A 12,631-nucleotide genomic window follows, 5' to 3' on the forward strand; every position below is an offset into this window, starting at 1 on the left:
AAATACAATACTTTCGTCATATAAAACACCACCAGATCATTACGAAAGAAATACTTGCAGGTAAGATGTTTAGTTTTAGTAAGAGTTTTACGGCACTTGCGACACAATAAGGTCATACAAGTGCCGAAGAATAGATGTGTTACAATATAGTAACACAAAAAAGGAGGAGGAGAGATAAGGTCAATAGATATTTGATAAGAAAAAAGGAGCAAATCACACCAGAGCACCCGCCAACCACCTACAAGGTAAGACGTGGGAGAAAAGTGCTAGGGGTGGACAAAGAACAACGTAGACCAATAACGCCAAGGCATTGACAGGCCTAAGTATAACAGAGTCAATAACGACAGCTAGCAACCGTAAGCATTGGCGGGTGACTGCACGTCAACCTCTGAACCAGAGATACACCTCCAGATTCCAGATTCTTCATAGCACACTTAACATTTTATAGAAATTACCTTCACAACTTGGGAGATCATTGGTAGGCATTGAATAAACACTTAAAGAGCAAGTCAATAGCCCACTATAGGGTCTCATTATACAAGTGACATTGTAAAAAAGAAAACAAGAACAACGATAAGAACCCAACTTCAAGCTCGTAAAAAACCACATAGCTAACTAAATGTAACTCATACCATGTGATTTCTTACACTGAGTACAAAGCTAGCATACAAGGAGAAGGTGGAAAATCAAAAGAAGGGAATACCGTTTTGTAACATGCACATCCAGGGACATTCAACACATCAAAGAAAAAAAACCGGCTGTTCTAACCCCCCCCCCCCCCCCCCCCAGCTTGTTCATATTTCTTTTTAATCCAGAAAAGCACCCCAATTGGATACAAACATGTTATTTTCGAGGCTCTTACTTTATATCGGGCTGAAAAGATACATTTCAAATAAGAAAAGAACGAATTTGACCCTTTTTAGATTGGAGTGTTACACTCTAGTATATTGCAAGTTTAGTTAACGCCCGAGTTGGCAACCCCATAATTCAAGTCTATCTAAAAGAAGACAGCGAAAAATGATATATTAACATGTTACAGTCCATATTATCTAACTTCAGTAATCTCTTCATCGTGTTGGTCATTTAAACAACGGTTCTTGAAGACAGGAAATGTATGCCCTCAGTGAATGTAGTCAACAAGTTTTTCTGACCTGTCAGTACTTGATGGTAGTTTTGGAGATCGGGGCCAGAGTCGCCTAGAACTAATAATAATATTATTATAATAATTGCATTAATATAAGGCATATCCGTGCTCTCCGACATAATCTATGCGCTTTACACGTACTATTACCCCAGCACAGACCCTATAACACTCAGAAACATTATTGGTTTCCTAGGACACATACACTACAAGCTGAGGGTTTTATGCGCTCAAAAAATAGCAAACTGACTAGATCTTCCACTGGTTATAGCCGGGTACCCATTTCCACCTGGGTGAAGTGAGAAAAATTCGTGTAAACTGCCTTTCCCAAGGACAAAACTTTGGATGCCTGACTGGATTTGAACTCATGGATTTATGGTTGTGAGTCTTGGTTGAAAAGGTAAAAACCGATGTCTCCTTCACTGGAACTAGCGCTCCAGGAATTGGAAGAACAAACACACAACAATAGGACATTATTAGATAATTTCCTGAGAAAATTTATTTCTGAGAACAGATACCCATTAGACCATTAACAGTCTTCTCCAAAATAAACACACATGACATAATCATGGTATTATGATTATCAAACCAAGGGTGATCTGACTCAGTCACAGTGTTTAGAACAATTATAGTTGATATCTTGACTCAGTTCACGAAACACAGACGATTGTTCCAGGGGAAGGCATTCAGCATGTTCCATGTGGAAAAAAGACAAGTTCGACGAGTTGGGTGTTTGCCCTTTAACTTCAACGTGAATCTGGGCATCAGCAGAGAAATGAAAAGGAAAAACATTAGATGATTTTTCATTCATATGTCATGATGACAGAGGAACAGTTCTGAATAAATAAAAATCAACCAGTAACAAACTAAATAGGTAAATAAAAGAGTTAGTTATACGGTATCCTTAGAGACAGAATTGAGTTTCTTTTATTTGTCGGCAGCATCATGTTGGTATATGTATTTGTGGGTGGGACTCTATGATTGCAAGCCAGACGTCTTGATGACAGTCTAATATGGAATTCTATGTGTTTGTGTGTGTGTGCGTGTGTGTTTGTGTATGTGTGTCTGTGAGTGAGAGAGTGTTTTGTGCTTGCGTGCGTGAGTGCATGCGTGCGTGCGTGCGTGCGTGCATGCGTGTGAAAACGAAAGAAGGTTAAAGGGAAGACAGAGAGAGAAATAAAACGACAGAGAGAGAAAGAAAGAGAGAGAGAGAAAGAGAGAGAAAGAGAGAGAGAGAGAGAGAGAGAGAGGGAGAGAGAGAAAGAGAGAGAAAGAGAGAGAGAGAGAGAGAGAGGGGGGGAGAGAGAGAAAGAGAGAGAAAGAGAGAGAGAGAGAGAGAGAGAGAGAGAGAGAGAGAGAGAGAGAGAGAGAGAGAGGATGGAGGAAGACAGAACGAGGTAGAAACAGACTGACAGACAGACAAAGAAGGGAGAGAGAGAGAGAGAGAGAGAGAGAGAGAGAGAGAGAGAGAGAGAGAGAGAGAGAGAGAGAGAGAGAGAGAGAGAGAGAGAGGAAGAAGAAAGAGACAGACATTAAACTAATAACTATCTGAACTTCAAATCCAGAAATGGAAGCAACTGAGTAGGATTAAAGTAGTACGGTATAAGTATAAGAACAAAGAAGAAAGGAGTTCAAACCCCGTCCTCAATTGTCGGTTAGTTCTCATACCATGCCCCCAAGGGGCTAAATAGAAAAGTCTTGTTCTAATTAACCCCAAAATACCGCACTGAAATCGAAAGCATCACAAGCTAATAGCCTCGCTGTTATAAAGTTCCTATAAATTAATAGTTAAGAAGTAGTTAACGCTTGCTTGTACTGTACCCTGTGACTTTTGCTATGAAGACGTTTTCTGTCAGCTTTCCTATGCCATTTCCATTAGATTTGCAGGACCAGGTGTAGAATGGCTTGAACTGACATCTGCTGTTTCGGGAGACTTAATAAAGAAATAAAAGACGTACATCACTCATAAAACTAATCAGATATCAAAGTAAGTTTCGTAATTATAATATACGTACTGACATATTGGTCCGTGGAAGCAAGAGGAAAACAATCAGTTTAAAAAGTCATATTTTGAAAATTGATAATTGGATTCGTACTCTGGCAAAATATGTCTTTGTTATTCAGCATTGTAGCATTTCAAAATAGGAGATTATTATAACAAGCAGTTAAACTGTTTAATTTTGCTGGAGACACTGTCTTATTACAAGATGTTTCATTCGTCTAAAGCCGTTACTCTTACAAGAAGCAAAATGAGGCCAGGGTGATTCGATGTGCTTTGTGAAACTCTGCAACATACTTGATGTTAATTTCTTTCCTATCGTAATTTTGAAATACTAGGCCTACAATGTTGAACAACGGAGAGACATTCCAGTCAATAGCAAACAAGATTTGTCTTACAATGAGAGACACTAGGGAAAAAGATATGAGATCATCTAACAACCTTTGTCAAACGTTAATGTCAAACATGCTTTGTTTGTTTGTTTTTATGTGTTGTTTTGTCGTTTTGTTTTGTTTTGCTTTGTTTTTTAATCCAAGCTCCCCACTTTCAGTAGTTATATGAGTCTCATCCACATGAAGAAAAAGCAAACCTCTCCCACAAGAGGGTGATCCTGTTTACAATAGAAAACTATTGAAAGTCTAAAGCTCATATTGTATTCTCTTCCCCACCTCATGAAAGCTCGTAAGTAGTTTTGCAAGCAGTGTGCGTGGTCCAATTATTGAGAGTTGCCCCCCCCTCCCCTCAAATCCCTTCCGAAAAAAGAAAGAAAGAAAGAAGTATAGTAAAAATAAAACATTTTCTAGTTTTAAAGCATGCAGCAAGAATTTGAGAATAGAACAATGTCTAACAAAACTTCTTTACCTGCAAGTTTTACGTCGCCTTATGTTTTAGCAAAAACGTCATGGAGAAAAGGCACAATGACCTTGAGCAACCAAATAATAGAAATGATATGTTATTCTACTTACAAACACAGAAGGAATGACGCTGCTGGAGACAGGGGCTGGTGTGAGCAATCTTTCAGCAATATAGCAAACCACTGAAGTTTGGACAGATAAACAGTTCCCATACTCGTGACTCGCAGTCTCTGGTCCAACAAACAGAGAATTCAGGAGATCTTTTTCACTGGGTCTGTGGTCTGGGCTCAACTCAAGAACCTTGCCCAATACTCTATAGAAATAACCTTCCACTCCAGACGGGTATAAATTGGAGATCTGTTAATAGAGGCATGAAGATTATATGAATGCAAATGAGAAAGACATTTAGCTGAACTTCATCGTGTGAAAACTGTTCGAATTATTTGCTTTTGTAGGGGTTCAGGAAATATATTAACACATCATAGGTCTTTGAAAGTAAAATGAAAAATAAAACAGACAGAAGCTAATAACAGAGAGGGAGATTAAAATAGGACCTAAAAGTGAGACGTTCCACCTACTCGCGTCAAAATTCTAAAGTGTCTTTCAGCCATGCTTGAGATAAATACCCTGTGAAGAAGCTAGTCGGAAATTCTCTAAAACTGTTACAAACAAAACTTCATCATTCAAAACTTTAAGTGGGAGGTACACTTACTCAACTAGTCAGGTCTGCAAGATCAGGCTTGGGTGATTAGTCAGGCTCAGCAACATATACGTACCAAGGGAAATTCGGCGTGAATAAACGATATGGTCCCAAGAGCAAATAATACATAATAAATATGCTCGAAATGTATAGTATCCTTGTTCAAAATGAACATACAAAGCTATATGTGTTTTACTTTGTGAACGTAATAGCATAATATTATTATCAAGGACTTGTGAAGCCCCACCGACTCCATTACAATTATCAATGAGTGAGAGTGGTACTTATCTCATCCTCAATTGTGTATCGCAGCTTTATGATTGTCAAAGATACCACACACACACACTCTCTCTCTCTCTCTCTCTCTCTCTCTCTCTCTCTCTCTCTCTCCCTTTTCCCACTGCCCTAAATCAACTACCAAGTAGCATTCGATAAAAACCCAAGGGGAGGGGTTGATTTGGGGCAATCATTATACTTGCTATGCAGAGCCAAACTGGCATTTTCTCAGGTCATTATGTTTATAGCTAGGTTTTTATCTATCATACCGCATCTTGTAAAAATCAGGTGGCATCATAAGTATTACCCAATTTAATAACCGCTTACAAATCAGCAAACTTACAGTGTCATTGAGAGAGCTCATGGTATCTTCCATCAGATTCTCGAACTCTGCGTGCTTTTCAGGGGACATGGTCATGGTTTGTTGGACCACGTGCTTCGCGTCAACGCAGTGTAAGGAAATGTTGCGTAGGAACACACTCAAACCGATGTCTCGTTCAGAATCCACATTGCCACAGAGCACCACGGACCCACTAGTCTTTACTAAACTCAGGAATTCAAAGAGCTCTGTCGACAAAATATTGATCAAGAAGTTTAGTGAGCACAAAAAAATCTTAGATTTAAACAGCTCTGTATACATCTTATGATACTCATAAGGTTCTCTTGACAGGACTTGATGGGGGTTCAGATAGACGCTAGTTCAGCTGAAGCAAAACACTGTTGATAAAAACGAGATAACGGTTGCATTTGGACACATGAGCTATGGACCAAAGAAAGAGTACATAATGTATCAAGGGAGATCAGGCAATTTGATTTCTGTTTCAGCCCATAGTGTGCTGAAGCCTATTTCAATACTACAAAGTAAACTCCAATCTATTAAGCTTTCCTGGGACGTTAGGGGCACAATAATCACAATTTGACTTGTCCTGGGCTAAGAGTCTGTGTACCAAGCCATCTTACCAAATGCACTGCACGAGGTTGAATTTACACCTCTTCTCGACCAAGGGCTTGCTTCATAGTTATAATATGACTACAGGAAGTCTAAGAACACAGCATCGGGTGCGAGTTTGAAGAAACACACATATAATTTATCTACACACCGATATGTTTAAAGGGTTCTCCTTGGCTCAGGGTTTGCATGTCTTTCAGTCTCACAAAAGTTACACGTCTATTGACACTGGCGTCGATGGGCTTTGTGTTCAATATGATTACACAACTAGAAAAGAGCGATGTTCAAGAACCTGATGCTTATTGAAAGTGCGTACATTTGTCAAAAGTAGACCATTGAAGTGTAATGGTAGGAGAAAAGTAAGCCAAAATATATTTTAAAAGAAGAAATTTAACATGGAGGGAGGTTATCATGCCATAAAAGTAAAAGCCGAAATACAGAATGTTTCTTACCATGACGAGGCTGGAACATGATGACTACGTCACATCCTTGCCCGTCTGTGAGCGGACGTACGTTATGGCTGCTGACAGAGTCCCGCAACATAATACATCGTGGCATTAAAGTCCGCAGTTCCTCAATAACAAAAGTTAGGTTTGACGCAGAAATCACAAACTTACAGCCCAGGTGGTGAGCTACCAGCAGCATGACACCAGAGTCCTTGTCTGTGCACCAAAAATAAAAAGAGAAAAAAAAAACTAGTGGGTTGGCTCAGTCAGGTTTTGCGTTATACACTAATTAATACACTACTGCTCATTTAAAAACCAGGGCAGTTTGGTCCAGCACAAACAATGACTTAGTGAAAATACCCGAAATCGCATCTTCATAACTAACTATGATAAAAAAGAGTTGACATGTCATTAGGGGGAAGGGAGGTGTATATCGAAATCAATAATGATTTTGGGGGTACAGAAGACCGGACCCTTGTGCAGACTCAATGCATGTGTAGCGGTGTAACAAGAATGGTGGATACCTATTGATCCCAACGAAGAGGGCTTTTACCTTAAGACAAATCGTAATACTTATACTCGGTAGCGTTGTGTTGTCTTTGGCTCTAAGATATCCATAAACACGTCACTATCCTAAGAAGTAGCGAGTTGCAACAAGAACAAAGTAAACTGAAGAGAGAAATCGAAATTGTGCTTTTCTTTCTCGTATTGGTCTTGAATGTACATATTATAATATGAATATAAGTTTCGGGGTGCATACTCTAGACTTTAAAAAATTGGTTTGTCTTAAGAACGTTAGCTAGATCTAGGAAACATTATAAAGCATATCAAGTTCCTAACATTCTAAAATGCCTCCCCCCCCCCAAAAAAAAAAAAGAAAGAATTGAAAACTAACTTTCCCTTAGCGCTTTCTGGTCTTTAAAAAATAGTAAGCAATGCCAATTAAACTTACATTAATATACATTAACTGTATGTTCATCTTATACAGGATCATATTTTGCACAACATTTCAAGATATGCTCATCAATCAGTTTTTCCTTTACAAATAAAGACTTTAGTTTTAATAGTTTGTTGCGAAACTTACATAAAGGAGGTTGGACGAGCACCGTCTTTTTGCTGATATTTCTACTGTTAAGTCGGCCTAGATCCCTCAGGATGTGAAGAGCAAATATCACATTCAGGACATTCTCAAGGTGGGAGAGGCTGAAATGCTTGTTCACACGGAACCGGGAGTGGATAGATGGCTTGCCTAGGGAGAGCGAAGATTTAAACAAGTTCGGCAAAAAAGTGTGGTAAGTGCAGCCTTACTCTAGAATTTGACATGATGCTTTTGAATAAAATAGGGGAAATGTTAAAACCACATCCTAATACGAGCACTAACAATTCTAGAATTAACAGTAAGCCAAGAATGGCAGATGTCCTTGCTTTACGAACCCGTTGAAACAGTTCAGAACATTTAAGAGGTGGGGCAGTAAGACTGGAGTACATAATGTTTTGGAATTGTTTCACTTTTCATAAAAGCGAGATCTATATTTATAATTTGTTTATGTGTAACTAAAATAAGGACATCGCATTATGGGCCACCGAATCAAAGAGAATGGACCACTGAGGGGGATTCACAATTACTAGAAATGTTGCTGGAAATTTTACTCGACAATATTTTTTTGGTACCGGTACATTTCCGTGTTGAACACTGATGCTCAAATCAATTAGTTGTGAGTTCTTTCGTCTGGCTTAATTCGGCTTTCTTTGTACTAATTAGCAGACTCACAATTGGTATTAATTTACCTTTTTGAGGCTCCAACAATCCCAAAATTTTGACAACACTTCACTTGCCTTTCAAAGTTAGAATCTGGAGTCTGTTTCTGTTTGGCAATAGTGGTAAGACATGCTTTAAGCAAACACGTTAAAGGAAAATTAATTGTTAGAACTGATACGTGCAATGTTGCGATTTCCATAAACAGGTCGATTAGTCAAGGGAACCAAAATTAATATTATGTAAGCAGCCAACAGTCTCTCGTTTCAAAAGACTGCTGTAGCCCAACGTGTATTAACTCACCATTATCCACCAGCACTAATCCCAGGTAAGCATCACCCCCTTGCTCCTTTTCACATTCCGTCAGGTAGAGCAATAGATGACCCATGGCTTTCTTGTTCACAGGATCTTCCGGACCTGTACGGTCATACAGCTGGACAATGAGAGCGATGCGGACACTTGAGATCAGTTGTTGACTATGTTTGTCCTCACTGCTTTCGTAAGCAATGGTTGAAAGAAAACATGCATTATCAAAAGTTGCAATGTTTTGACCCCCTGCAGTACCTGGCGCAGAAGAATGTTTCAATGAATTAACATTGGGCTGTTCTTCTTCGTTTCTAAATTCTTTTGATGACTTCGGCAGAGTTCCAGAGTTACTCTTGTCATCTTTACTAGGTAGAAATACTGGAGCGAAACACAGAGTCGTCTTAGAGTTCTCCTTTTCGATGTTCTCAGATGAAGCAAGACGTGTTGAAGGTTCCGATTCAGAGTTATCTTGTGTTTCCAAATTATCACTTGCAGGCTGATTTTGAAGAATACTTAAACCGGTGGCTGATTGATTCTGAATTAAAGAAGGATCAGGCACCTGTTTATAGCTTGTAACAGTCGAAGAAGCTGATGCAAGTGGGTTTGAATGTTCAAAGTTGTCAGTGAAGGGGAGTGAGTAATCTTTTTTTTCACGGCTGCTTTCACAGAAGAAACAGTTTGAAACTGCATGTTCTGCAGGATTCTCTATTGTTTGTACAGTAGCACTGGTCTTTGTTTTCACTTGAGAGGAAGTGGGTGTTTTGCAGTTACTTTCATCATATATTTTAATTATCCCAATATCATTCACACTGGAAATGAATGCCTTATCCTCACCAACATTTGAAGCATCAGTTGCCTTGTTGTTCAAGATATCCATAGCACTGCACACAGAAGTAAAGGGTACAATAACTGGAGAGGTATCATTTCTTCTGATATTCAAAGCACCAACATCGGAGCCATTACATGCATTCCCAGAAGACGTCGATTTTTCTGTAGAATCAGGAGACATCGTCCAGCAGGGTTCTTTGGTGGTTTTATTATATTCAAAGTGTTGAGTTTCATACTCTATGATTTTGGAATTTTGTTCATTTTCATTGCCTGACTGTTTCTGCATTTCTGGGGTACTGAATGCACTGTCTGAAGAAGTGCTTTTACTTTCTGTGTCTGATATACCCAAGATATCCGTAGACGTTTCAGCGATGACATCGATAGTGTCCTTTGAATTATTCTCAGAAGTGTTGGGAGTGATGTTTTTAGAGTAAACGTGATTGTTTACTTCAGAACTGTAATTTGCATGACTCTCAGCTGTATCAGATACAGTTCTATTGCAGGCATCCAAAACACCAAACAATGGGGTATGGGGAACACTCCCATTCTTGCAAGATATTTGTGGAACGGCTTCAGGGTAGTCAGAATTGATTACTTCAGAGTATTCCAGTCCTTTGGATTTTGAGATCTCAGGTACACTGCATTCGTCCTTTGTGTTAATAATTTTGATATCAGTATTATTTTGTTTGGAGAGATATGGTGTACCAGTTTTAGAGGTGTTATCAGTTGTCTCTGAAGCAGGCCAGCAAGCTTTTCTCCGATTCTCTTTATCAGGCACATTCAAACCTTGGAAACAGGAGGAGCCATCCACTACATGAGCAACTCTGACACTGCCATCCCATACAGTTTCGGGGCACTCAAAAGTGGCCGCTTCCTTTGGCGGCGTCACTGTGACGGAAGGACAGTCTTTGAACTGAGGTGTCATTACTTCTTCAAAAGGGCTTCCATTTTCCATTGACCAATATATGGAAGAGCTACTTAGGGAAGAAGAAGAAAAATCTCTGCATTTGTCCGATTCCCAGAAATGGTACAGTAGCTCATCAAAGTTATCAGTCTCTCTAGTAAGTTGGGAGAAGAGAACATCATGTGTCGCTTTGATTCCTGGAAATCTCTGGCTCAGGCAAGATACCATTTCATCAAGATTTTTGAAAGACAGAATTTCCTTTGGGTTTTTGCAGTATAAATAACTGAGGATTTTCTTTCTTCCCGACTTTTTTCCACCTCTACCTTTGTTTCTGACAGACATAAGAAAGAGGGGAAAATCTGAGGATGAGTTTGTCATTTTTTCAAATATGTCATCTTCATCAAAGCTGGTGGATTTAGTTTTTGTCAAGTGAATTTCAGAGGCTAGCTTGCCATTTGGTAAATCAAACATATTGTCTGAGGCAGACCTCAGCCTGGCAAAAATCCTGGAATCATCACGAGATCTTTCCGTGGATGTTGGGAAAATGGTATTTTCGTTGTGTTCTCTGTCACAACTCTGGTCCAAATCCCTACAGGTTTGGGGGACAACAAAGCCGACGATGTGATTGTTTATTGTTGTCAGTTTTGTGAGAGTCTTGACAAACATATCATCTAGTTCTAAAGAGAAAATGGTGTTCTTCCTCCATAGCTGAGTCAGGTATTGCATCCCACAGACGTGGAATGTTTCGCCATCTCCTAGCACACATGATTTAGATTCCTCTTCATCATTCATACTGCACACACTATGATTCTTTGAGTCTTCGGATGAGATTGTTTTTTCCATTCTTTTTGACGACAACATTTCTTTTTTCAGCAAAAGAGGTTCCCATTCCAAGATAGAAAGTAGCCCATGATCCAAGGATGCCTTTATGGCAAACAATCTAACCTTGTGGGTTACAAATAAGTCTTCGATGAATGATGACATCATAGACAAGCAGTCATTGACACCATGGCACTCCTCAATGAGGTCTGTGCTTCGGTCTCTGAGAAGTACAGCTACATCGTTGTCCTTAACCTTTGAGGGTGTGAGTTGTCTTAACAAATAGATCACGTATGGAGCCTCTGAGATAGGGCTCTCTGGAGGTACCACATACACATGTAAAGAAGTGCCTTGAGGCCAGCTGTCCAATATATCCATCAGCATAATTCCGAGATCTGCTCGGATGGCCAAATTTCCAGAACAGCAGATATCTGAAAGTCCCATAGCATTTTCCTCTGACTTTTCGAGTATTCGGTCTCTTTCCATTGCACTTGAGTGACATTGGTTGTTTAAATTTTGAGTGAAATCAAAAATAACAGATTTTTTACTTGCGTGTTCCTCATGTAACTTCCTCCTATCCTTGGGTCCACTCTTTGGCACTGGCCCGGGTGTGAGAGGAACTTCTGCTTTGACGTTTTGAATTTTGAAGATTTGATCAGGTGAAAACCTAACCTGTTTGAGGGTTTTACGTAAGGACAACGAGGGTGTTTGACGGCTCAGGATAAGCTGCTCGTCTGTTTCAAGAGGTTCCGTCGAAACAGCTTCAGATGAACATTCGGCAGGGTTCGGACAGCATAAATCTGAGATTTTGAAACTGTTGCCTTTTGAAGGGTGACTTTGGATGATTAGACCTCCACATGTCATGAGCCCTGAAAATGCCAATAAGAAAAATTATACCTACAGAAAAGGGGTAGTTGAGGAAAGGGTTGTGCAAGCCACATCTAGCATAAGGCTATGTTAAATATAATTGTTCTAATAACACCAAGTGTCTTGTAATCTTCACCTAAACAAGGAAATTAACAACAACCAACTCAAACAAAATGTCAACCTGAAAAATTATTGAGAGAATCTTTCTACAATTTCGACTACTTCAGAGGGGACGTCACTAATCCATGAAAAGCTTGAATACCTTTTATAATAAATCTAAAACCGGTGTAGTTAAGCTGTAAGGGCAAGCTGTGGTTCAATAGAAATGTTTTCAAACAATGCCACGGTGTGTATACGTCCCATATCCAAACAAGGGAGCGTGAGTGAAGAAGTGAAAGTTAAGGGGCCCAAATGAAAAGAGAGGGCTACACAACTCCGACGTGAATATTTGTATTTTGAAATGGTACGTTCCAGGTGCTGACTGGGGTTTGTAAAGTACCTGCAGTGAATCCCAGTGAGCACTGCAATGTTGCACCTCTTGCAGCACAGAGTTTTGAATGTCGAGATGGGTCCCAAATCAAGCGGAGTGGCCACAGCTCATGATACCCATTCATCAAAAAGGACAGCATATCCTTCAAAAGCCCCTTCAATGAGCGATCTTTGGGAAATCTTGACACTTGGTCCAAGAAGCTGAAAGATAAAACAGTGTTATAATACTTAAAGAGCTTAATATTTGCAAACTGTGTAAAAATTTAAATCCCCATGTCAATCTAAGTTAAGACATAC

At 39.5% G+C, this 12,631-nt stretch overlaps 1 protein-coding gene across 1 annotated transcript in view; it reads right to left on the reverse strand.

Moving 5' to 3' along the window:
* Positions 1 to 795: 795 nt before the first annotated feature.
* LOC101860881 overlaps positions 796 to 12,631 on the reverse strand; it is a 28,389-nt gene continuing 16,553 nt past the window's right edge. Inside the window, exons 17-24 of the mRNA XM_013080515.2 lie at positions 12,345 to 12,535; positions 8,425 to 11,847; positions 7,450 to 7,614; positions 6,372 to 6,581; positions 5,314 to 5,537; positions 4,106 to 4,351; positions 2,963 to 3,074; positions 796 to 1,898 (exon numbers count right to left, since the gene is read on the reverse strand). Of these exons, the coding sequence (XP_012935969.1) occupies positions 3,003 to 3,074; positions 4,106 to 4,351; positions 5,314 to 5,537; positions 6,372 to 6,581; positions 7,450 to 7,614; positions 8,425 to 11,847; positions 12,345 to 12,535 (4,531 nt within the window). The 3' untranslated portion in view covers positions 796 to 1,898; positions 2,963 to 3,002. The remainder of the gene's footprint in view (positions 1,899 to 2,962; positions 3,075 to 4,105; positions 4,352 to 5,313; positions 5,538 to 6,371; positions 6,582 to 7,449; positions 7,615 to 8,424; positions 11,848 to 12,344; positions 12,536 to 12,631) is intronic.

This window comes from Aplysia californica, unplaced genomic scaffold, assembly GCF_000002075.1.
Source record: "Aplysia californica isolate F4 #8 unplaced genomic scaffold, AplCal3.0 scaffold00090, whole genome shotgun sequence".
Taxonomy (NCBI): Eukaryota; Metazoa; Mollusca; class Gastropoda; order Aplysiida; family Aplysiidae; genus Aplysia; species Aplysia californica.